This window comes from Sparus aurata, chromosome 6, assembly GCF_900880675.1.
Source record: "Sparus aurata chromosome 6, fSpaAur1.1, whole genome shotgun sequence".
NCBI lineage: Eukaryota > Metazoa > Chordata > Actinopteri > Spariformes > Sparidae > Sparus > Sparus aurata.
The window spans coordinates 83436-109639 of record NC_044192.1 but is presented as its reverse complement, the minus strand read 5'-3'; the positions used below and the strand labels follow the sequence as shown (position 1 = coordinate 109639).

The window sequence follows — 26204 nt, the reverse complement described above, 5'->3', positions numbered from 1 at the left end:
TGTGATTTTAGTGTATATCTGGGTTCTGATGTCTGTGTATGTGTCACAGTGCAGCAGGAAGTGCTGCTCTGTCTCCACCTGTCTGTGTGCACAGAACCGACACAGCCGGTCCTCTCTGGACAGCCGGGTCTGTCTGTGTGGACGGAACCGACACAGCCGGTCCTCTCTGGACAGCCGGGTCTGTCTGTGTGGACGGAACCGACACAGCCGGTCCTCTCTGGACAGCCGGGTCTGTCTGTGTGGACGGAACCGACACAGCCGGTCCTCTCTGGACAGCCGGGTCTGTCCGTGTGGACGGAACCGACACAGCCGGTCCTCTCTGGACAGCCGGGTCTGTCTGTGTCTGCCGCTCTCTAAGGCCCGGCTGTGGTCGCTGAGTCTGTACATAGTCAACGTTTTCCTCAGTCTCGGGTCAGTTACAGAGCTCAGATAATCTGCCATGGAGTATTGTCTGTTTAGGGCCAAATAGCATTGGAGTTTGCTTTGGGTTTTGGTTGCGGATGTCCAATAGTTGATGTAATTGTCTTTTTCTTTTGCTATAATTTGGTGGGGCTGGATGGTGTGAGGGCGGTCTTGGTGCCCGGTGCTGTTGGAGCTCAGCCTGTGGACCAGCTGGCTGAGGGGACTCCCTTCTTTGCTCTCTTGGCATCGTAGGGCTTTGTAGTGGTAGTGTCTCTCTATCTCCTCCTCTCTCTCGTCCCCCTCTCTCTCTGTCTCTTTCTCTCCTCCTCTCTATGTCTCTCTCTCTTCCTCCTCTCTCCTTCTCTCTCTGTCTCTCTCTCTTCCTCCTCTCTCCTCCTCTCTCTGTCTCGCTCTCTCCTCCTCTCTCTCCTCTCTCCTCTGGTTGTCACAGTAACCACCATCAGATTATCATGTCACCATGGTAACGGGCTTTCATCTGTTTCTGCTCAATGATCGAGTCGATCATCTTATCATTGGCTTTTTCTTTTTAATCTGTCATGTTGATCAATAACAGTCGATGACGTAACTCTACTTCCTTTTTGTGCAGGAAGTCGTTGAGAAAAAAAGCTGCTGATCAGCGGATCTGCTCCGTCCTGCTCTCCTCTTCTCCTCCTCTTCTCCTCCGCTTCCCCTCCGTCCTGTTCTCCTCTTTTCCTCCTCTTCGCCTCCTCTTCGCCTCCGTCCTGCTGTCCTCTTCTCCTCCTCGTCTTTTCTTCCTCTTCTCGTTCTCTTCCTCTGTTCCGCAGCAGTGATGCACTCGCCGGGCCTGGCCGGCCTCGTCGCTGTATCTCCGGGCTGTCAGTAGATCGGCGGGTCGGTGCAGGTCGCGTCTCCATCATGGTGCAGAAATCCCGGAACGGCGGGGTGTTCCCCGGAGCGCCGGCCGACCAGAAGAAGCTGAAGGTCGGCTTCGTAGGTCTAGAAGCAGGGGGGACCGAGTCCAGCAGGGACGGAGCTCTGCTGATAGCAGGTAAACAAGCACGCACGCACACACACACGCACGGTAACGGCGCTGCTGGTGTGTGTGTGTGTGTGTGTGTGTGTGCGTGCTCTTCTGAACAACAGAAACATGTGACTTTTTATGTCTGAACACAAGAAACAAGCAGTGAGTTAACAAACATGAGCGTGATATCTCAACAGCCACGTACAGTTTGACAGTCAGTCTGTAAATATTAACATATGACATACTGCATTTACCTGTCTACCTCCTCTACACCAGGTGGGGAGGAGGGTCCTCGGCGGCAGCGCAGCAGCGTCTCTGGAGGAAAGAAACCTCCGAAAAGAAACGCCTTCTACAGACGACTGCAGAACTACCTGTACAACGTCCTGGAGAGGCCGCGAGGATGGGCCTTCATCTACCATGCATATGTGTAAATACCTGTCTATAGGTTAAACCTCTCGGTCTGCACGTATAGGTCTGCAGGTATATATATCTGCATGTGTATATATATATATATATATATATATATATATATATATATATATATATATATATATATATACATATAAACATAGTTAACTAAAATTTATATATATATATATATATATCGTTAACTAAAATGTAACTTTAGTGGTGATCACATGAACTTGATGCACCATTATAGATGAGGAGGTGTGTGCAGTTTGCTCTTACTGAAGATCAATAACTGAATACAGACATCAGGTCAGGTGTTTGAGGTCAGTGTTCAGAGACCTGATGCAGGAATATAATGTGTGTGTGTGTGCGTGTGTGTGTGTATTTTTAATGTATGTTCTCTGTTCAGGTTCCTGCTGGTGTTCTCCTGTCTAGTTCTGTCTGTGTTCTCCACCATCAAAGAATATGAGAAGAGTTCGGAGGACGCTCTCTACACCCTGGTAAAACCTCATTTACCTTCAGATCAGAGCGTCACAGTGATCTGAAAAAAATCTGTCGACAGAACTCCTGACGTTTTGTACATTTAGCTTTTCGTCTGTAGTTTGATGATATTTTCTAACAATCTGTAGACGAACCATTGTTCTGTTTTCAGCTTCTAAATTGTGATATTTGCTTCCTTACTCAGTTTTATGTCCCCGTAAACTAAAGGTGGAAGTTTTTGTGTGAACAGCAGGGACATCTTGATTCATCTTGATCAACATCAAGTTATGAAGCAGCTGCCTCTCGTTCATGTGTTTGACACTGTGAGATCAGAATGTGTCACAATGTCTATGAACAGTAGGAAGTGACTCTGTAACTGCATCATCAGATTAGTGTTGGTTCTCTCACACTTGTATCATTCATCAGGAAGTGGTGACCATCGTGGTGTTTGGGGTGGAGTACATGGTGAGGATCTGGGCTGCAGGGTGTTGCTGTCGGTACAGAGGATGGAGAGGACGACTCAAATTCGCCAGAAAACCATTCTGTGTCATTGGTGAGTCTGATGACATTAAAACCCTTCATTTACTCTCAGACTGTAACAACACTTCATTTACTCTCAGACATTAACAACACTTTGTTTACTCTCAGCCTTTAACAACACTTCATTTACTCTCAGACTGTAACACTTCATTTACTCTTAGACTTTAACAACACTTCATTTACTCTCAGACTGTGACAACACTTCATTTACTATCAGACTGTAACACGTCATTTACTTTTAGAACTTAGCAACACTTCATTTACTCTCGGTATTTAACAACACTTCGTTTACTCTCAGCCTTTAAGAACACATCATTTACTCTCAGACTATAACACTTCATTTACTCTCAGCCTTTAACAACACTTCATTTACTCTCAGACTGTAACACTTCATTTACTCTCAGCCTTTAACAACACTTTGTTTACTCTCAGCCTTTAACAACACTTTGTTTACTCTCAGACTGTAACACTTCATTTACTTTTAGACTTTAACAGCACTTCATTTACTCTCAGACTGTGACAACACTTCATTTATGCTCAGACTGTAGCACCTTATTTACTTTTAGGCCTTAACAACATTTCATTTACTCTCAGTCTTTAACAACACTTTGTTTACTCTCAGCCTTTAACAACACTTCATTTACTCTCAGCCTTTAACAACACTTCATTTACTCTCAGACTGTAACACTTCATTTACTCTCAGCCTTTAACAACACTTCGTTTACTCTCAGCCTTTAACAACACTTTGTTTACTCTCAGCCTTTAACAACACTTAATTTACTCTCAGACTGTAACAGTTCATTTACTCTCAGCCTTTAACAACACTTCATTTACTCTCAGACTTTAACGACACTTCATTTACTCTCAGCCTTTAACAACACTTTGTTTACTCTCAGCCTTTAACAACACTTAATTTACTCTCAGACTGTAACAGTTCATTTACTCTCAGCCTTTAACAACACTTCATTTACTCTCAGACTTTAACGACACTTCATTTACTCTCAGCCTTTAACAACACTTTGTTTACTCTCAGACTGTAACACTTCATTTACTTTTAGACTTTAACAACACTTCATTTACTCTCAGACTGTAACACCTTATATACTTTTAGGCCATAACAACATTTCATTTACTCTCAGTCTTTAACAACACTTTGTTTACTCTCAGCCTATAACAACACTTTATTTACTCTCAGCCTTTAACAACACTTCATTTACTCTCAGACTGTAACAACACTTTGTTTACTCTCAGACTGTAACACTTCATTTACCTTTAGACTTTAACAACACTTCGTTTACTCTCAGCCTTTAACAACACTTTGTTTACTCTCAGCCTTTAACAACACTTTATTTACTCTCAGCCTGTAACACTTCATTTACTTTTAGACTTTAACAACACTTCATTTACTCTCAGCCTTTAACAACACTTTGTTTACTCTCAGACTATATATTTGAAACTCTCTAAACTAATTCCACTTGGAGCATTCCGCTCTATCCTGAAAGATAGGCAGAGGAAACTCACTGCACAGTGCCTGTGTTTCAAATCTTAAATTAATTGTTTGTTATGCTACTGTTGCATCTCTAAAATTGTTTGTTTTATTCTATCTGTTACTCTTTGTATTCTGTGTTGACATGTACTGCTGTTATGTCTCGTGCTGCTGACCTTTTTGGCCAGGTCACCCTTGTGAAAGAGATCCTGATCTCAATGGGCTTTTATCTGGTTAAATAAAGGTTAAATAAAATAAAAAGAAAAAAAGAAAATTTACTCTTAGACTGTAACACTTCATTTACTCTTAGACTTTAACAACACTTCATTTACTCTCAGACTGTGACAACACTTCATTTACTCTCAGACTGTAACACTTCATTTACTTTTAGACCTTAACAACACTTCATTTACTCTCAGTATTTAACAACACTTCGTTTACTCTCAGCCTTTAACAACACATCATTTACTCTCAGACTGTAACACTTCATTTACTCTCAGCCTTTAACAACACTTCATTTACTCTCAGCCTTTAACAACACTTCATTTACTCTCAGCCTTTAACAACACTTTGTTTACTCTCAGCCTTTAACAACACTTAATTTACTCTCAGACTGTAACACTTCATTTACTCTCAGCCTTTAACAACACTTCATTTACTCTCAGACTTTAACGACACTTCATTTACTCTCAGCCTTTAACAACACTTTGTTTACTCTCAGCCTTTAACAACACTTCATTTACTCTCAGACTGTAACACCTTATTTACTTTTAGGCCATAACAACATTTCATTTACTCTCAGTCTTTAACAACACTTTGTTTACTCTCAGCCTATAACAACACTTCATTTACTCTCAGACTGTAACAACACTTTGTTTACTCTCAGACTATATATTTGAAACTCTCTAAACTAATTCCACTTGGAGCATTCCGCTCTATCCTGAAAGATAGGCAGAGGAAACTCACTGCACAGTGCCTGTGTTTCAAATCTTAAATTAATTGTTTGTTATGCTACTGTTGCATCTCTAAAATTGTTTGTTTTATTCTATCTGTTACTCTTTGTAATCTGTGTTGACATGTACTGCTGTTATGTCTCGTGCTGCTGACCTTTTTGGCCAGGTCACCCTTGTGAAAGAGATCCTGATCTCAATGGGCTTTTATCTGGTTAAATAAAGGTTAAATAACATAAAAATAAAAAAATGAAATGTACTCTTAGACTGTAACACTTCATTTACTTTTAGACTTTAACAACACTTCGTTTACTCTCACCCTTAACAACACTTTATTTACTCTCAGACTGTGACAACACTTCATTTACTTTTAGACTTTAACAACACTTCGTTTACTCTCACCCTTAACAACACTTTATTTACTCTCAGACTGTGACAACACTTCATTTACTTTTAGACTTTAACAACACTTCGTTTACTCTCACCCTTAACAACACTTTATTTACTCTCAGACTGTTACAACACTTCATTTACTTTTAGACTTTAACAACACTTTGTTTACTCTCACCCTTAACAACACTTTATTTACTCTCAGACTGTGACAACACTTCTCTCTCTCTCTGTATGGCCTGTCTCTCTCTGACCTGTCAATTCAATTCAATTCAAGTGGCTTTATTGGCATGACTGTATACAATACAATGTTGCCAAAGCATCTTAATACAAGTTATAACGGTAATAATAAACATAAATAGACAAAATAAACAATAATAAAGAATAAAACTATAACAAACAATAATAAACAATAATAAATAAACAATAGTAAAAGAAAAGGGCATGGAGAACAAGAAGGGCTATGGAAGGTAGGTAAGAGTAACATAAGACATAAATATATATAACAGGTTGATTATTAGTTAATAATCATTAATGATCAGCCATGTGTGACGGGGGGCTCACAGAGTGACGGAGCTCATGGCAGGCTGCTACATATCTCACTGCAGTCTACAGCAGTCCTCCCTCTCTCCCAGCAGGACCGGAAGTCTCTCTGGGTCACTTAGATTGAGGAAATCTGGGAATATTTTGATTATTTTTGTAAAATATTGGTCTCTGAGACCTTCATATTTGCTGCAGTAAGTAAGGAAGTGCAGCTCTGTCTCTACTGCTCCCTGATCACAGTAGGAACACAACCTCTCCTCTCTGGGCAGCCAGGTGTGTCTGTGCCGGCCCACCTCCACTGCCAGGTGGTGCTCACTCAGTCTGTACTGTCAGCCCACCTCCACTGCCAGGTGGTGCTCACTCAGTCTGTACTGAGTCAGTGTTCTCCTCAGTTTGGTGTCAGACACTGTGGTCAGGTAGGCTGCCACAGTGTACTGTCTGTTTAGGGCTACATATGTTTCCACTTTGTTCTGGGATTCTATTAGTTCTGTCCAATAATCTATGTATTTTGCTTTTTCTTTAATCATAATGTGGTTGGGTCTTATGTTCTGAGGTGGTCGTGGTGTAATGATCTGAGTGGGTGATGGTTCGCTCAGCCTCAGGGCCAGCAGGCAGAGGGGACTCCTTTGTGGGTTCAACTCCTGGCAGCATAGGGCTTTGTGAGAAAAGGAGAGTGGGTCACTTGTTTTAATATGATTCCAGACATTTAGGGCTCGTTTTTGAATATTTAACAGTAGAGGATATTGGCCTAATTCAGCTCTGCATGCAGAGTTGGGAGCTCTTCTCTGCACCTGGAGGATACTTTTGCAGAACTCTGCATGCAGGATCTCAATGGGATGTTTGTCCCATTTTGTCCAGTCTTGTTGAGTTTGTGGACCCCACACCTCGCTGCCATATAATGCAATGTGTTCGATGATTGATTTGAATATTTTAAGCCAGGTTCTAATTGGTAGTTTGGTGTTTATTGTTTTCTTAATATAGAAAGCCCTTTTTGCTTTGTCTTTCAGTTCATTCACAGCCAAGCTAAAATTTCCTGTGTTTGAGATTTTTAGTCCTAAATATGTATAATGATTTGTTTGTTCGACAGGGTTGTTTCCTATTGAAACTGGTGTTGATTCTCTGTAGTCTGGACCTGTTCTGAACAATGAGCACTTTGGTTTTGGGCTGGTTGACTGTCAGGCCTGACAGTATTTTTCCAGTTGTGATGAGTGTTGCTGTAACCTTCTCTTGTGGGGGACAACAGGACCAGGTCATCAGCATAAAGGAGACATTTAACTTCAGTGTCTTGTAGTTTCAGTCCAGGTGCAGAGGAATTCTCTATTTGTTTTGCCAGTTCATCAATATATATATATTAAATAGCGTGGGGCTCAGGTTACAGCCTTGTCTTACTCCACGTTCCTGGAAGAAAGATTCTGTTTTCTTTGTTCCAATCTTAATTGAGCATTTTCCGTTAGTATACATTGATTTGATCAAATCGTATACTTCCTCCGATACCACTTTCGATTAATTTAAAGAAAAGGCCATTGTGCCAGATTGAATCAAAGGCTTTTTGAAAATCCACAAAGCAAGCATATATTTTTATGTTATTTTTTTGGACATATTTATCAATTAGAGTGTGCAGTGTAAGAATATGGTCTGTGGTTCTAAATTTAGGTAGGAATCCAATTTGGCTTCTGCTTAATACATGATGTTCTGTAATGAAATCTATAATTCTTGAATTTAGTATACTACATAAAACCTTTCCAAGACATGAGTTTATACAGATCCCACGGTAATTCTGGGGGTCTGTCTTGTCTCCACTTTTAAATATGGGACTTATCAGTCCTTCGTTCCATATCTCAGGAAAATAGCCAACTCTGCGTACTAAATTAAAAAGTTTCAGAATGGCTGATTTGAATTTAGAGTCTGTGTGTTTAAGCATCTCATTTAGGATGCCGTCAGGTCCACAGGCTTTTCTACATTTTAGGGTTTTCAATTTTTGGTCCAACTCTTTTTCAGTAATTTCATAATCTAATGGGTTTTGGTAGTCCTTAATGATTGTTTCTAATTGATTAAATTTTCCTTGTATTTGGTCTCGTTCGGGCGTGTTACTTGTTGTTTGGTATAAGTCTTTGAAGTGCTTTATCCAGATATCACCATCTTGAATGGCTAGATTATTATTATTATTACTTTTGTTTAAGGTCTTCCAGTGGTCCCAGAAACTGTTTATTGATTCTTCAATTAGGTTCACCTGGTTTTTATGGTGCGGTTCTTTTTTAGTTCTCAGTGTTTGTTTGTATTGTTTGAGTGTGTCACTGTAATGAATACGTAGGTCCTGATTTTCTGGATCCCTGTGCTTTTGGTTGGATAATTGTCTTAGTTTTTTCCTAATGTTTTTGCATTCTGAGTCATACCATTTTTCTTGCTTTCCCTTTTTTGGGTTTTGTTTTAGGAAGGGTAAATTAGATTGTTGTGCCACATAATGGAAGATATTGTTGATGTGCTTTGTGGCTACGTTTACTCCTTCTTTACTGTGTGGATATGTGTGGGCCAGGAAAGCATTTAAATGCTCTTGGGTTCCATGGCTGCTCATTGCCTCCTGATATTCAGGTAATCTGTTCTGCTCCCACTTGTAGTGAGTTGTTATGTTATATAGTTTACTGGGATTGGGGCAAGGTTGGTTAGCGAGTGTTCTTTTTAAGTGTGTATTGATCTGGTTATGGTCTGAAAAGGGGGTTTGTTGCTTAACTGTGAATGCTCTGAAAGAGAAAGGGTCTAAATCTGTTATTGCGTAATCCACTGTGCTACTGCCAAGAGAAGAGCTGTAGGTGTAACGGCCAAAAGAGTCCCCTCTTGTCCGACCATTGACTATGTACAGACTGAGGGCCCGGCAGAGCTGCAGTAGTTCTTTCCCATGTTTGTTTGTCATTTTGTCATAATTATTCCTGGGGGGGAGAGTTAGACAGGTGTTAGTTCTGTTATTCATGTATTTGTCTCCTTTTGTGTTAGTTGCGTCCGATTCTTCTGCTGTGCGTGCATTCATATCACCTACAAGTAAGATATTTCCCTGTGTTTGGAAATAGTTGATATCTTCTTCTAGAGCAGCAAAGGTTTGTTCTTTAAAGTAAGGAGATTCAGCTGGAGGGATGTAGATCGCACATAGAAAGATGTTTTGGGTATTGGAGGTCAGGTCTTTTTTTAACTTAAGCCATATACGTATAATTTTCACCTTCTCTAACAAGTTCAATGTAATTTGTGTATTCAGCTTTAAACCAAATAAGTATTCCCCCTGAGTTCCTTCCTTGTGTTACTCCAGGAAGTTTTCTTGAATTAACTGTCAACTCTCCATAGCCTGGAGGACAGCCGGTGGGCAAGTCTCCTCTGTCCCACGTCTCCATTAAAATAATGATGTCAGAGTTTTTGAGTTCATCAGTAAACTCAGAGTTATTGCTTTTTAGTCCAAAGGCTGATGATCTTAGCCCTTGGACATTCCATTGGCTGATTATAAAAAATTCATATCGTTTCATACTACAATATAATTATTGAATTTGTTGTTGTTTTTATAAAGAGTGGAAATGCGTTCTTTCAACTATGGGTTATATGCCTAGAATTGCAAGAGATTGTTTTAGGTATAGAATTGGTTGAAATTCTATACTTAAATTAAAAAATTCATAAAAGGATAAAATTAATTAAAAAAAAATAAAAATAAAAGTGGGGGAAGATATTCAGGAGTTCCTTGGCGGTTCTCTGGGGACTCTCTAGTTGTGCCATGTCCTGGGTGCTGAGAAGGGCGGTGCTGTGGTTGTTGGTGTGGTGGAGCTCTCCTTTCTCGTCTACGGTGTGCTGGTCCCTGTGTCCCGGTTGGTGCTGCCTGTGTTCAGTCTTCTCCTCTGTTGTTTTGGTGGTTCGATGTGGGGATACGGCCCAGTGCAGTGTCTTTCAGTGTTCTTGCAAAGGTAGAAATGTTTTCTTTTTTAAGGTGTATGTTGTCGTAGAGGTTGTCCATGTTGAGGGTTGGGTGATGGGCCAGGTATACATTGGGTCTGAGGGCACAATCTCTTGACATGCTGGCATTGATTCCTAAAATTGTTTTAGGGTGGAATTCTTTTCATGGGAGCAAAGTGGACATGGCTATCTTTGTGCTAGGAAAAGTGTTGCTGGCCTTGTTGATCACTGCTCTTAGTGATGTTGCTACCCGTTCCTGCTGGGTTCTCAGATCATTGGTGCCTTTATGAATTATGATGTGACTTGGGCTGCCAAGATGTTCGTCAGACAGCAGGTCAAGGGCTCTGTTGGTGGTGGCACATCTGATTTTGGTTACGCTGTGTTTTGGAAACAGCCTTTTTTCGTCCAAGAATTTCCCATTCTTGGACGAAAGAAAGAATGAAAGAAAGTCCATTAGAAAGATAATGTCAGATGTGTGTTGTACGATGGGAGCTAATAGTTGCTCTGCTGGGTGTTCGTAGGGAAGACTGGGGTTTGTCTGCACTTCTGGTGGCTGCTGCAAGTCAGGAGAGGTAGCCAGTGGGCTGGTGGGGATTTGTGGTTCCGGGAGGTTTGGGTTTGTAGGAAGTTGCAGCTGCTCATTTAGACTGTCAATTGTCACTTCTCTCTCTCTCAGCTTCTCAGCCAGTGAAGAGATCTCTTTCTTATTGTCAATTCTCTCTTGCTGCATTTCTCTTAGCAGTTCTGTTAGTATGACTAGTTCTTTCCTGCTTGTGTCTCTGTCATGCTGAAGTTCTTTTAGCTGGGTCTGGGTGTCTTCATATTGTGTCTTCATTGTTGACAGTTGCTGATGGATGGCTTTGTTTGATTCTCTCAGGGAGTTTGTCTGGAGGGATGTTTCCTGAAGTTGCACTAGTTCACTTTCCATATGTGCAAGCTTATCTCTCATTTCATTCATGGTCGTACTTATGAGAGGGTGTATATTGCTGGTCAGTTCCCTCTCCATGCCGTTCTGTTCCTCTTCTGCCAGGCTGTTGTGTGGTGGTGGTGGTGGGGCTGAAGTTGTCTGTGGGGGGTCCATAGGGAGAGTGACAGCAGGGCCAGATTTCTCTTTCTGTGCTCCTGCTAGTGTTTTGAGGGTTTGAAAATCCAGTTGGAAGTTCTTTCAATATTCTTGTACCATAATTTTCCCAGTTTTGTAGATGTTGATAGTTGTTATCACTGTATTTGGGTCTTCACTCTCTTTCAGCTGTAGTTTCCATCCATTACAAATGCCTTTTCTTTCTGCAGAGGGGTGGTGGGGAATGATGGCCCTGTGCCATGCACTTGGGTGTCCAGTGTAAAATATTATGTTGCTGACATCTCCATTTTTATAAAGGTCAGCAAACAGAGTCTCAGGTTTTCCCTCCAGTAGCTTCTGTTTAAAATCTTTTCTCTGAGATTCATTTTTTACCTCAGAAGGGTAGTGGATTGGGTGGTAGTTAGCCAGAGCTGAGCATTGTGGGAGTGTCTCTGATTGGCTCATGTTGGTGGGGCTGTTGCTATACAGCATTCTAATTGGTCAGATTACTTCTAATGTCAGTTGGTTCTCACTGGGCCTTATTTGAATGGAATAGGCCTAACTGACAGCAGAATGGAATCCCGACTGTTAACTGTCAATGCTAATGTTAGCTTAATTTAGCTGACTGTTAAAGCATTGCATGAGCATACAAATTAATCATAAAATACGTGAAGGTTTTCAGGGTTTTCCAGTTCCTTTTCACGTTTTTGTTACAGACACATTTCCTCAATTTCTTAGTAGATGAATGTTCTTCAGTACCTTGGCTGTAGATTGATAGCTAGCAGCTAGCATTCTCCTGATTTTGTCCTTGTGTCTGCTCCTCTGTTTATTAATTGTCCACTGTAATCCTTCCTTTTCTTCGTTTCTGATGATTTTTTTCCCTTTTGAGGTTGTATTTGTCTTCTTCTTCCTTTCTTATCGCATATAAGTGTAAAATATACGCATTTGACTCTGTTTTAACAACAAACAGGTACAATTATTTAGGAGCTCATGTAAACCATGACTTCTGTTTTCCGTTGCCAAGCAACCTGTCTCTCTCTCTGTATGGCCTGTCTCTCTCTGATCTGTATCTTTCTCTGACCTGTCTCTCTCTGACCTGTCTCTCTCTGACCTGTCTCTCTCTCTCTCTGTGGCCTGTCTCTCTGTGACCTGTCTGCAGACATCATGGTACTGATAGCGTCCATCTCAGTGTTGGCTGCAGGGACTCAGGGGAACGTCTTTGCCACTTCAGCCATCAGGTCGCTTCGTTTTCTTCAGATTCTGAGGATGATCAGGATGGACCGTCGGGGAGGAACCTGGAAACTTCTTGGATCAGTGGTCTACGCCCACAGCAAGGTAACATGGAACATATCTGTCTGTCTGTCAACCACTTCAACTACCATTTCAACTGTTGTCAATAGTAAATGGTCAATCAATCAATCAATCAATCCATCAATCAATATCTTTATATGTATAGTACCAAGTCACAACTAACATGGGGGCAGACAGAGAGAGAGACAGAGAGCCAGGAGGAGGGGGGGTAATCGTGACATCAGTTACAATTCAAACACTTCAGCTACCTTTACTGTCTCCACTTCAACTGCTGTCAGAGTAAAACTTGTGTTTTCACATTACTGTCACTATGTGTCACTGTGTGTCACTGTGTGTCTCACTGTGTGTGTCACTGTGTTGTGTCACTGTATGTCTCACTGTGATATAATGTGTCTCACTAAGGGCTGCACGATTCTGGAAAAAATGTGAATCACGATTTTTTTGCTTAGAATTGAGATCACGATTCTCTGGCACGATTTCTTTCACAAAATGTTTATTGCACTGATGAACTTGATCAAAACAAAAAAAAACATTGTAGTATGGCAGAGGCATACTACTATGCCTCTGCCAAAGCAATGTTTTTTTTTGTTTTGTTGAAGTTCTATCATTTTTACAAAAGTAAAAAAAAAAAGTTAGTCTCCAAGATGAGAGGGCATCCTTTAATCCCTCATGTTGTACAGTGTTTATTGGGGCTGTATCCTTGGCTAGGTGATATGTGATAGCTGCTGTGGTCGGCTTTCCAAAACGGAGGCGTAATATTCCTCCTTTTCCAAAAGCTGCCTCTGGGGTCGGCGTAAACATGTGACGTGACGTGAAGCTCGAAGTTGGGCTGTGAACAATTGACAACGAATTTGTCTTCAAAATAAGAGCTTTACATTGCACCCCACTGGAGTTTAGAACTGTGTTCTTAGCGGGGGGCTTTTAATTTGAAAGTAGCGACCGTACCTAGTTTGGGCTACAACAACAAGCTAGAGATCCAGAAGAAGCTAGCATCTCCCGGATCTCAGCGGCTGTCCAGTTGCCCATCTAGCAGGCGAGGTGGAAATAAGTGTACCCTCCGAGGCGGCAAATCGGCGGACCAAAACAGACCCTCAATTATCCGCCCTCTGTCTAAGACCGCGGACCTAGCCGCCAAGAGGACGGGCAGATTGGCGGCTTGCTGTCCTGTCTGAAAACGGCCTCTCAATCTCACTCCTTCCAAACACTCAACTGCAGGTGGGCTTCCTCCACTGAATCAAGGGCTGCGTTTGGGGGCGCTTCAAAAAATCCGGGAGGAAAATAGGAGCATTTGTTTGTGATTCAGCTTGAGATATAAAATGCTTCAGAATCGCTGTGTGTAGAAATGAGATCACGTGTATGTGTGAATCGAGATCGCGATTTTTTAACGATTTTTCGTGCAGCCCTGTCTCACTGATATAATGTGTCTCACAGTGATATTATGTGTCTCACTGTGATAGAATGTGTCTCACTGTGATATTATGTGTCTCACTGTGATGTAATGTGTCTCACTGTGATGTAATGTGTCTCACTGTGATGTAATGTCTCACTGTGATGTAATGTGTCTCACTGTGATAGAATGTGTCTCACTGTGATAGAATGTGTCTCACTGTGATGTAATGTGTCTCACTGTGATAGAATGTGTCTCACTGTGATAGAATGTGTCTCACTGTGATGTAATGTCTCACTGTGATGTAATGTGTCTCACTGTGATAGAATGTGTCTCACTGTGATAGAATGTGTCTCACTGTGATGTAATGTGTCTCACTGTGATAGAATGTGTCTCACTGTGATGTAATGTGTCTCACTGTGATATAATGTGTCTCACTGTGATAGAATGTCTCTCACTGTGATATAATGTGTCTCACTGTGATAGAATGTGTCTCAGTGTGATAGAATGTGTCTCACTGTGGTGTCTGGTCTCTGTCCCCCTGCAGGAACTGATCACAGCCTGGTACATCGGCTTCTTGTGTCTCATTCTGGCCAGTTTCCTTGTTTATTTAGCAGAAAAAGAAGACAATGAACAGTTTGAGACGTATGCAGATGCCCTCTGGTGGGGACTGGTAAGACACTGTGCACTAATGATACACAAAAACTGATGGGTGGCACATATCAACACATCTACATACTAATCAATAAACATGTTCATACATCAACACATCTACATACTAATCAATAAACATGTTCATACATCAACACATCTACATACTAATCAATAAACATGTTCATACATCAACACATCTACATACAGAGATTTTATCTTTTATTTTTATTGTCTTAAAAATTGTCTTATTGTCTTATGACTCATGAGTAAAGGCAGGTACAGGTGTGTTCAGGATGATGTCACAGTAAAGGCAGGTACAGGTGTGTTCAGGATGATGTCACAGTAAAGGCAGGTACAGGTGTGTTCAGGATGATGTCACAGTACAGGCAGGTACAGGTGTGTTCAGGATGATGTCACAGTACAGGCAGGTACAGGTGTGTTCAGGATGATGTCACAGTAAAGGCAGGTACAGGTGTGTTCAGGATGATGTCACAGTACAGGCAGGTACAGGTGTGTTCAGGATGATGTCACAGTACAGGCAGGTACAGGTGTGTTCAGGATGATGTCAATGATGAACTAAATCGCTATAAGAAAGACCTACTCTGCCTAATCAGAAATGAGCAATCTGATTGGTCCTTGTGATGAGAGAGTCTGATTGGTCTGTGTGTGTTTCTGTCAGATCACCTTGACAACCATTGGTTATGGGGACAAGTTCCCGATCACCTGGAACGGACGCCTACTGGCTGCAACCTTCACTCTGATTGGAGTTTCATTCTTTGCTCTTCCTGCTGTGAGTCACTCTACTGTTTACCTTAGTTCACCTGACACAGTTAAACCTCTACCTGGTTCAGCCCAGCTCACCTGTCTCTCTGTCTGTCTGTCTCTCAGGGGATCCTGGGCTCTGGTTTTGCCCTGAAGGTTCAGGAGCAGCACCGACAGAAACACTTTGAAAAGAGACGAAACCCAGCTGCTGGACTCATACAGGTGAGCCAGCACTGTGATGTCACTCGGAATCACACCTGAGTGAAAGGCTAATATTGTTAATTGTGAATGACACTTCCTGCAGAATCATTTTCTTCAGTTGCCGACACAGTCAAAGATTTCACCTGAGCTTTTAGTTTGGAAATCAGGCTCCTTGCTGTGTGTCTCTACAGGCAGCGTGGAGGGTTTATGCCACAAACCTGAGCCGAACTGATTTGACTTCAACCTGGGATTATTATGAGAGGACCGTTTCTGTCCCCATGTACAGGTGAGACTCCAACTATCCACCTGTCAAACTCTTCACCTGTCATTACCTTTATAAGAATAGTCACTCTGTGTGTCTGCAGGTTGATTCCACCTCTCAACCAGTTGGATTTATTGAGGAACCTCAAGAACAAATCAGGACTCTCATTCAGGTGTGTGATATGTTATACAGTACAAGTGCACACAGTACAGAGTACTGCAACACAGTACTGCAACAAATTACTACAACACAGTCCTACAACACAGTACTGTAACACAGTACCACAACACAGTACTGTAACAAATTACCACAACACAGTACTGTAACACAGTACTACAACACACTACTACAACAAATAACTACAACACAGTATTACAACACAGTGCTACAGAAGTGTCTTCAATCAGTTTTAATAAACTTAATAATCTGTCTCCCTCTGTGTCTGTCTGTCTGTGTCTTGGTATCTCACTGTCCGCCTGCAGGAAGGACGTCCAGCCTGAACCGTCTCCCAGGTCAGTGTGAAGTTGAGACAGCACCTCTTCTGTTTGATTTGTTCCTCTTCTGTTATATTTGTTCACCTGTGCATCTGCGGCGTGTCTTGGTGCTGACTTTATGTAAAATAGCCACACGATGTAACAAGCTCTCTGATTGGTTAGCGAGCCAGGCCTGTCTCATAGCACAGGTATCTTTGCAGACAGTGTTTAGGTGCTGAGACCCTTTAATGAACCTGAGTGTCCTGTTCATTCTTTACTGTCAAACACCGACATCTGTCCCTCTTTTGCCCTGCAGTCAGAAGGTCAGTCTGAAGGAGAGGGTCTTCTCGTCTCCTCGGAGTTCAGGAACCAAAGGGAAAGGCTCTCCTCAGCACGGTGGGTGTTGGAACCCAAGTTTAATGTTCTGTTGGATGATCACTGGTTCAGATTTGTTGAACACTGAACAGGCTGTTGTCACATGTGTGTTCTGCGTGGCTGACAACATTCACAGGAAGTTCTCTGGTTAAGCTTGTTCAGTTGAGAGCCAACAGTCTGCAGGTTCTCGCTCCCACCATCCAGTATGAACCACATAATCTACCTGTTTAACAAAACTTTAACCAAGCAGTCTGTGCTGCTGAAATGAGCTGCTGAAGGACCTGGTCTGACGGAAAACCTGCAGACTGTTGGACTGATATGAAAGACAAACCAGTTCCAAGCAGGAAAACTGTTTCTGATTCCAGTGTGTCCCATTTTTATCCATCCTGTCTCTAGTGGTTCCCACAGTTGGCCCTGGTGTTGCTTCTGGTGTGGGTCCTGGAGGATTGGGTAATGTCCAGGCCCTGCGACGGTCCCCCAGCATGGAGCCCAGTTTGGAGGACAGCCCCAGCAAGGTTCCAAAGAGCTGGAGCTTTGGAGAACGCAGCAGAACCAGACAGGCCTTCAAGATCCGAGGAGCTGCTTCCCGCCAGAATTCTGAGGGTAAGAGGGGAAGGTCCAACCACTAACAACTTTCCGCCTCCAACAGGTGAACCTTTAACTTCATCATCTACAGAACAACCAGAGCAACCAAAACTGTAGTCCCATGATCCTGTGAAATGGCTGATTCCGTAGAACCCTGATCCTGTAGACCCAGTCACTGTTGACCCCTGACCCTTTCAATACACTCTAGCTTGTATCCAGCTATAAAAACACCTGAAGAGTGTACAGGACAGCAGGCGTTACCATGGTGATGATAACATCCCATTATTCAACTCATATCAGTTGTACAGTGTGCAGCCTGGAGAGAACAAGGAGAGAAAAGAATCATCAAATCTGAAGGACTCTGTTAGTCAGCCAATACTAATTCTTCATGATCTGACTGGTTGTTAATAGTTGCTAGTTTTAACAGGTTCTAGCTGGTTTTTCCTGGTTTTAACTGGTTCTGGTTGGTTAAATATTCAGACTTCATGACAAAAGCGTGACAAAAGAAAAGGAGTGAAGGATGTACGGGAGGACACAAGGAAAGAAAAGGAGGAGAAAGTTCCATGTTTAAACTAGTTTAGGCCTCCAATGATTGTATTCCCTGCTGAAAAAACCAGCATGGACCAGCACCAAAACACAACATATGCTGGTCTTGCTAGTGACTGGTCCCCATCAAGACCAGCATATGTTGTGTTTTGTTGCTGGTTTTAGTGTTGGTCTATGCTGGTTTTTTCAGCAGGGTTCATGATTGGAACGAAAGTTGTTGAATGTGTTTATGGTCTTCCAGTCTTTGTGCTAAACTATGCTATCAGTTTCCCCTTGCTTCCAGTTTTTGTGTTAAGTGCTGAGCTAGGCCAACCATTTCGTCCTGGTTCCAGTCTTTGTGTTAAGTTAGGCTAACAGTTCACCTCAACTTGCACTCTTTGTGCTAAGCTATGCTAAAAGTTTCCCCCTGCTTGCAGTCTTTATGCTAAGCTAGGCTAACAGTTTCCCCCTGGCTTCAAGTCTTTGTGCTGTTCTAGGCTAATTGTTTCTCCCGGGTTCAAGTCTTTGTGCCAAGCTTTAACAGTTCCCCTCTACTTGCAGTCTTTGTGCTAAGCTAGGCTAACAGTTTTCCCCAGGCTTCCAGTCTTTGTGCTAAGCTATGTGCAGTGTGTAATCTTATGATGAAGGTTTGTCTCCTCCTCTGCCTCCTCCTGTAGTGCTGATAGAGATGCAGGACGAAGAGTTCAGGCAGAAGAGCTCACCAGGTCAGCACACACACACACACACACACACACACACACACACACACACACACACACACACACAGGACATAACAGGACTGAACTGCGTTATCGTGACGTTTCCAGATTCAGTCACTGTTGTTTCAACACTTCCTGTTGTTGCTTCACATTTAGACTTTTCCATCGATGAACAAACGGAATGCTTTTATTGTGAAAAAGGGTTAGGGTTTCTTCCCTGAACAGATCAGTCCTTCCATAACGGTCTCAGCTGGTCCTCTTGCTGCAGCTCCACACGCAGCAGGAAGGGGGCGGTGACTGACACACTGATGTTGTTTTAGATGCCAGCCTGCCAGGAGAAGACATTGCTGACGACAACAAGAGCTGCCATTGTGAGTTCGTCCCTCAGGATCTGACCCCGGGGTTAAAGGTCACCATCAGAGCCATCTGGTACGAACTGTTGCTGTGTGTCGTCATTCTCAACATCATTTTGTTTTGTCATCAATCATCGCTTTACTCGCTGTTTATGTAGCACTGCAATCATTCTGCTTTTATTCACATTTTTTATTTGTTTTTTTATTTATTAGTGCTCACCCCAGGGTCAAAGGTCGTCATCAGCTGTTGGGTAAGACCAGTCAGTCTGACCTGCATTTAGCTTGACTGTTTTCTATTGTTTCATTGTTTTCTGTTGTTTTCCACTCAAGCTCCTGTCATTGGTAAGACATTCTTTAGTTATTATGATTATTATTATTATTATTATATCTTTATTATTATTACTATGATTCTTGTTGGTGTTGCTCGGTCCTCTCCTATTGATCAGGTGGGGTTAAATATCATTTTTTTCTTCCCACCTCCTGCTTGTATAAGTCCAGCTTTCCAGTTCTGTAGAATTCACCACAGTCTGGTGTCAGAACGTGATTCTTGCTGCAAACCAAAACCAGAAGCCCACAGCACAAACATGTCCCACAGTGTCGATTCTGTCTCTGGGTCTGTGTTATCTGGTCTGGTCCTAGGGTCGCAGCTCCGGCCAGTTTCTGTCACTCCTGGTCCTGGTCAAGGATAAGTGACTGAGCAGCAGACTGTTGGCAGGGCCACACATGAGTGAATCTCTGATGAAACTCATAAAGTGTTTGATATAAAAGAAGATATAAAATAAAGATTCTGAAGTCTTCAGATCCAGTCGCTGCCAGTCACAAATATTTTTGAACATGTCTGAAATATGTGACCGACGTTGAGAGGACATCACAGGTGTCTTTGGTTCCCTCTGTGGACTCTGTCTGACTTGCCTCCAAACACTCAGCTTGTATCCTCCTCTCTTGGACTTTTCAGCAGAAATGTTGCTGTGCATAAATAGTTGCAGAATAGTAGTCGTGATATTTCTTGTGTTGTCAACCTACAGAGCTTCAATGATTACTGACTGGTTGTCTGGTGGGTTGTCAAATGTGTTTACTTAGTCATCAGGATTCTGCTGCTGTTTCTTCATCTTTGTCCCAAGCTCAAACCCCCAAGGTGTTCTCAGGCTCCCCCAAAATGTTCTGGGTCTTTGTTGTGGTCTCCTCCCTCTTGGATGTATGCAGGATACGTCCTCAGGGAGGATCCTGATAAGGTGTTGAACCACTTCAGTTGACTCATTTCAATATGGAGGAGTAGCAGGTCAGTAGCCTCCTAATCTTGTCTCTGAGAACCCAGACCTAAATCTTAAACCCTGACCCTGACTCTTTCCCTGAAAATAACAGCCCACTCTGTAGGTGTATGAGATGGATCGAACCTACAGTCCGGACTAGATTCACAACATCATTCCAGTTAGTAACTGAGCCCACCTGGGCTCCTCCCAGTGGTCAGAGGTGGGTGTTAACTGACTTCCTTTTTTTCTTTCTCTCTCAGTATCATGCGCTTCATGGTGTCTAAGAGGAAGTTTAAAGAGAGTCTTCGTCCCTACGACGTCATGGATGTGATCGAACAGTACTCAGCTGGACACCTGGACATGCTCGCTCGCATTAAGAACCTGCAGTCAAGGTAACCCTAACACTGTAACCTCTTACCTCTCTGCAACATTTTCCTTGTTGGACACTGGACATTTCAAAGTTTGACTGTGAGGTCACTGTGTGAGGTTACTGTATGTTGGACCTGTGCTGTCTCCTGATTGGCAGGGTGGATCAGATAGTCGGCAGAGGAACACCAATTGCAGACAAGGACCGTCCCAAAGCAGCCAATGAGGAACTTCCTGAGGATCCGAGCATGATGGGACGTTTGGGAAAAGTGGAAAAACAGGTAAACAATGGCAACCAGTTTGACGCTAGAAACACTTTGAGCAGAGTAGAACTGCTGGATTTCTGAATCAGTCTTTAATCTGATTGGTTCTCTGCTGGTCTTGTGTCCTCAGGTCTTGTCCATGGAGAGGAAATTGGACTTCCTGGTTAACATCTACATCCAGCGAATGGGAATCCCTCAGGCTGAAACTGACGCCTACTTTGGATCTAAGGAGCCAGACCCAGCGCCGCCCTACCACAGTCCGGTGGATCAGCTGGAGAAAAGCCAGTCCATAGCCAAGATCCTCCAGTCAGTGTCCAATACCCAACTAGAACCAGGCCAGGACCTGCTGTTGATAGAATGTTGTTTATACATTGTTTACCTGTTTCTATGTACTGTATCATTGGCAACTGGGCTTGTTTTAGTTTCTTTCACCTCTCATCCAAGAGGCTTCTTCAGTTCTAACTAACTGGAGGGAAGTCGTTAGGGCTAATGATCTGACCTGAACAACTCTGTAAAGACACTCCCACACAAGGTTTAATGCCTGGAACTCCCCTCCAGTTAGTTAGAACTAAAGAAACCTTTTGGCTGAAGGTCTACGATATAGCACTTAGAACTATGACCTGGCTGGCAAAGACACTACATCAACATTGTTTACCTGTTGGCTACACGTTGTTGACATGTTGTTCTTCTGTTGTTTACATGATGTGCAGAGTGATACCTGGTGACCATGTTGAGAAGAGTCGTTTTGTGTCAAAGATGGTCCGCTCCAGCAGCTCCACTGGACACAGGAACTACAACACCCCCACCTGTCCCCCCTCCACATCCTGGCAGCCAATAAGCTCCCAGCTCCACCAGCAGGCCCAGCCACCTCTACAGCGTAGCCAAGGCAACACACCGAGTCCAGTGGGGGATGGGTCACTGGTTCGGCTTCCACCTCCTCCGGCAGGAGAGAGACATGGCGGGAACCGATCGAACCGACACAGCACTGGAGACCGGGGGGGGACAGAGAGACCTGAGAAGGGCAGAGAGGGGACTAATGGTACCGGAGGAGGCGAGGACGTGAAGCCAGACAGCGACACCTCCATCTCCATCCCCTCTGCAGACCATGAGGAGCTGGAGCGCTCCTTCAGCGGCTTCTCCATCTCCCAGTCCAGAGAAAATCTGGACTTCCTTAACAATGGTTTCTACTCGTCCTCTGCTAACCTGGGAGACCACCAGGGAGGAGGAGGAGGAGGTGCCACCCGCTGCGCCACCGTCCGGCCGTACATCGCAGAGGGGGAGTCAGACTCCGACTCAGAGCTCTGTGCCCCTTCTCCGCACTCAGACCAGGCCTGGACTGGAACTAAGTAGAGTCGAAGGTAAAACTGGAGCAGAAACCAGCAGAACAGTTAAAATAGACAAAATGACGTTAAAACTGGACAGAGTCAAAGACAGCAGCCTGAGTTGCAGTGAAGCATCATGGGAACTGTGGACAGTGGGAGTCGTAGTGATGCATCATGGGAATTATAGTGTCACAGTGATTTTATTCATGTGAATATTTGAAACTGTAACTGATTGGTTCACTTCTAGGACACACTCACACCTGATTGGTTGCTTGACTTCCGATTTAAGACTCTCCATGATCATGTCCCTCCACTGTTAAATTTAGTCATTAAATCTTGAGGAACTTCGGACTGACACATCACCACACCAACAGATCCTGTCGTTGTTTTTTGTTTTGTTTGTTTAGTAATTGTCTATATTTCCTGTACAGAGCTCAAAGAGCATCTTCCTGAGCTGTCAGCTGGAACCTGAACTTCTCTGCAGGTAAATGTTGAAGGTGTGCTACGCAGGACTCTGCTTTAAAAAAAAAAAGATATGTGGACTCAAACAACAACAACAACAAAATGCGCTCTGGTGTCTGTATCTGTAGCTCCACCCTCATCACCATCACTCAGGTGCCCTTTATCAAGGCGCTTCACCACAACTGCTCGTGTGCAGCTGCAGATTGGCTGTAGGTCAGACTGTGGTTGTACTGAGCAGCTTCCAGGTGTGAATGTGATCAGGATGCTCCTGAAACATAGAGTTATGCTTTCTGTGAACTCTCCCTGAATAAATAAAAGCAAACAAAAAAAGAAGACACTCTGATCCAGACCCTCAGGAACAGCCAATGTGGCCTAATGGTCAACATAACATGATGACCAGGTGCACAACAGAGACTTTTTATCCTGAAGCTTACGTAATGAAAGAAGCGGCTGTAAAACGCATCACAACCTGCTAAGAACTAAGTCTGTGAGATTCGCACAGGGGAATTATTCTGTCCCTGAACAGGAAGTTAGCCGCTTTTTTAGCTTCATGTATTATTTAGCAACTTTCAAAAGAAATGAACTGAGCTCCGCCTCCAACGCTGTATCCAGCTCATTATAGATCCATGCTCTGCCCCCTGCCTGCACATCATTACCCTGCTGTGTCCAGGACGTTTCTTGGTGTTGACCTTTGGTCAGAGGCTATGTAGGTCTTGGCCAATAACAGTGTGCGCAGGGTGGGACTCTGTGAAATGCATGTATAACATTTAAACTTGATTCAAAGACATCACATTATTTAAACTCAAGTCAAAGAGACTTTATGCTACGCTGCTTTTAGTTCAAACATTTTTTATCTTGCAGCTTTGTCTCTGGCCAAGTGTCCTCACTGACTTTGTCTGAACTATTAATCCATTAGGTACTACCCATTAGGATTGATTCCATGCTAACAGACTGTAGAGCTAAACCACCAACAGATGCAGGACGCAGTGTCACCACACACTTTTCATGCTAGTATGCACTATGAATCTGTTAACTGTGTTTTGCTGTGTGCCAGGCTCAGCCCGTTGTGGAAAGTGGAAGTAAACATCAGCACCCAAACGACAAACTCCCACTGTGTAGCAAGGACGCCGGCTGGTTAGCTTACGACCCTTGCAGGTGTTTGTGAAGTCAGGTCTCCGTTTGTGAATCGTCTCAACTCTGAAAACATTGCAGCAAATTTAGTGACCATCAGTTCATAAAAAACCTAAAACACTTCCTGTTGTTGACAGGACTGGTTGTTGTGATCGTGCCAGTGCTTTGCATTGTGGGACACATTATGGGAAGTAGACCGGTCCGATGGTTACTGGGAACACATCCAGGTATTTTTGGCATACTGTGTACGACATGCTACATTTTGGCTGAATCAGTCGTCCTGCGCCTGTACTTTCAAATGTAGTGTTTTAATTCTGACAACACTAACTGTAAACATGTACGTGAGTATCTCAGGTAAATCTCACACTTAAAGCTGAGGGCAGAGCTGCTAACATTAGCCTAAACTTTGACAGCATCCTTGACCCACTCTGACTCAAAGGATGTTCAAAGTAAGTTACCCTCCAAAATAATGTTTCCCATCAGCACACAGTGTTAGCCTGGAATGCTAACATTGGCATCTTATTCTAGCACAGATTAAAAAGTGTTCTGCTGCCTGGTTACTGTTGCTGTGCTGTGATTGGCTGCTTGCTCTTTGCTGAAGCGGTTAAATTAGCTGTCAGTTAAGTTTCGAATGATGATGTGAATCAGAAACTGATAACTATGACACAAACACATTTTTACATCAAGATCTTATTAAACTTTAGTATGTATATATATGATGTAATCATCCACACTATTAATTATAACTTTTGACTATAATCAATACTCATTAATAACCCCAACTGCTGACTGTATTATTTTCAACCAAGTCTTTGATGTGACAGCTGATATGTCCAGCAGGGGGCGGTGAGGAGCATCAGCAAAACCTCAGGAATCAAAAATAAGACAAACTTACCAAAATAAGAGTCTCTTTTACGACCTGAGGAGCAGCATCATTAAGCTCCGCCCCCAGAAACCATGGATACAAGGTGTACAGGTGATACTTTGTGGTCATGTGGTTTCATCATCAGACTGTTCGTACATCTGATCAGCTGATCAAGCAGCTCTCCTTTGATTGGCTGATGGCCAACTGTAATGTATTTAGTTCAAAGTAAACACACTTCTTGTGCTGTTTCCATGGATACAGATGAGTCCTAAAGTTCTCATCATTTCCTGACTGAAACTGAAAATATGAAATTATTTCATCAATATTTTAGTTTCAGCGTGTTGTGGATTCATGTTTGAATTTGCGAACATTTTTCAACATGTTTCATCATACTTTGTTCAAACACGATTGGTTTTTCAAATTAAAATAAACTGTCTCTTTGCACAGAACTGTGCTTGTTTGATTGTATTTCAGTATTAAAAATCTTGAACCTTCTCGTGTTGTTCGTCTCGTCTGTGAACAAACTAAATTGACACGTTTTCAAACAGACTGAAACTTTAGCTAAAATGTCGTGAATGAACAAAACAGCTGAAACACTGACACAGTAAACAAAGACAACTGCAGCTCCGAGTGGCCATCTTGGCTCTCACTTATTTGTGTTGAACCTGATAGATTTGAGGAGGGTTATCACATCAGCTGAGAGTTTATCACTAAAGCATTTTTATCACTGAATGATAAATGACCTGTTTTGTCTCGTGAATGATGAATGTAATGATCGAACGTGACTGATTTCATCACAGCACGACTTTCAATCAATTCAGTCAGTTTTTTAGATCACAGACATTCAGGCTTGAATATTTGTCACTTTCTTCCCTCGCAGATGGACAGAATGGAGCATCAGCGATATTTTCTATGCCTTCAAAAGGAGTTGAAGACTCATTTTTTCAAAATGGCCTCTGTCTCATCTTGTGCTGTGTGGAGTTCGCGTTCTACGTCTTTTTGAGGTCTGTTGTTGTTTATGATTTATTGTTTCTTAATGGTTTGAATAATTTAACTTTATGGAGTGAAGTGAAAGTTTGCAAGAGAGAGAGGGAGAGAGAGATTTGATTGATTTATAAGTATAACTTTATTCTGTCATTCTGTAAAAAAAACTATTTGCCAATAAATATCAAATCAAACCAATTTTATTTATATAGCCCAAAATCACAATCACATTGCCTCAATGGGCTTTACAATCTGTACAGTGAACAACATCCTCTGTCCTTAGACCCTCGATTCAAGTGAGGAAAAACTGCAACCTAACCCTAACCCTTTTAACAGGGTAAAAAAAAAACAATGGAAGAAACCTCAGGAAGAGCCACAGAGGAGGATCCCTCTTCCAGGATGGACAGACATGCAATAGATGTTGTTACATTAACAGAAAGTCTGATACGAGTTATGTGTAAAGTGAGTGGATCCAGGAGACGACTGAGTAGGACGAGGCATCACCAAGTGGTGCCCGAGCCACACGACCTCCTGTCCACCATGATGACCTGGAAGAGAGCAGGCCACACAAGATAATTAGTAATAGACAGAGAGAGGGATCAAGATTAACAGAAATATAGATATGAGGAGATAGTGAAGCAGAGGAGAGCAATGATCCAGCAGAGCCCGGGGTGTGACGATCAGATCAGTCAGTATTTCAAGGCAGCAGGAGCCCGGAAATGGTGGATGGTCCCAGGGGGCCGCGGTCCATCAGAAGGGAGCCTG

At 42.8% G+C, this 26204-nt stretch overlaps 1 protein-coding gene across 3 annotated transcripts; it reads left to right on the top strand.

The window, feature by feature from the left end:
- Nucleotides 1-289: 289 nt before the first annotated feature.
- On the top strand, nucleotides 290-24950 carry kcnq2b (potassium voltage-gated channel, KQT-like subfamily, member 2b). 3 transcript variants are annotated; one of them, XM_030420245.1, is made up of 20 exons: nucleotides 290-883; nucleotides 1010-1432; nucleotides 1682-1832; nucleotides 2226-2316; nucleotides 2723-2849; nucleotides 12349-12524; nucleotides 14435-14560; nucleotides 15221-15331; nucleotides 15430-15525; nucleotides 15696-15790; nucleotides 15870-15938; nucleotides 16249-16278; nucleotides 16556-16635; nucleotides 17011-17217; nucleotides 18402-18449; nucleotides 18764-18872; nucleotides 20307-20438; nucleotides 20573-20693; nucleotides 20806-20981; nucleotides 21386-24950. In XM_030420245.1, the coding sequence occupies exons 2-20, from the start codon at nucleotides 1300-1302 to the stop codon at nucleotides 22023-22025; spliced, it is 2718 nt and encodes a 905-aa protein (XP_030276105.1). In that variant the 5' UTR covers nucleotides 290-883; nucleotides 1010-1299; the 3' UTR covers nucleotides 22026-24950. The 3 variants fall into 3 exon arrangements, with proteins under 3 accessions (XP_030276105.1, XP_030276104.1, XP_030276106.1); XM_030420244.1 differs by having other exon boundaries at nucleotides 290-1432; XM_030420246.1 differs by lacking the exon at nucleotides 18402-18449 and having other exon boundaries at nucleotides 290-1432.
- Nucleotides 24951-26204: the final 1254 nt, after the last annotated feature.

Coding starts and splice junctions, on each gene's coding strand:
- kcnq2b (XM_030420245.1), top strand. CDS start 1,300: ATGGTGCAGAAATCCCGGAACGGCGGGGTGTTCCCCGGAGCGCCGGCC. Junction 16,279..16,555: donor CAGCCTGAACCGTCTCCCAG/GTCAGTGTGAAG, acceptor TTTGCCCTGCAG/TCAGAAGGTCAGTCTGAAGG. Junction 20,982..21,385: donor TCCATAGCCAAGATCCTCCA/GTCAGTGTCCAA, acceptor CATGATGTGCAG/AGTGATACCTGGTGACCATG.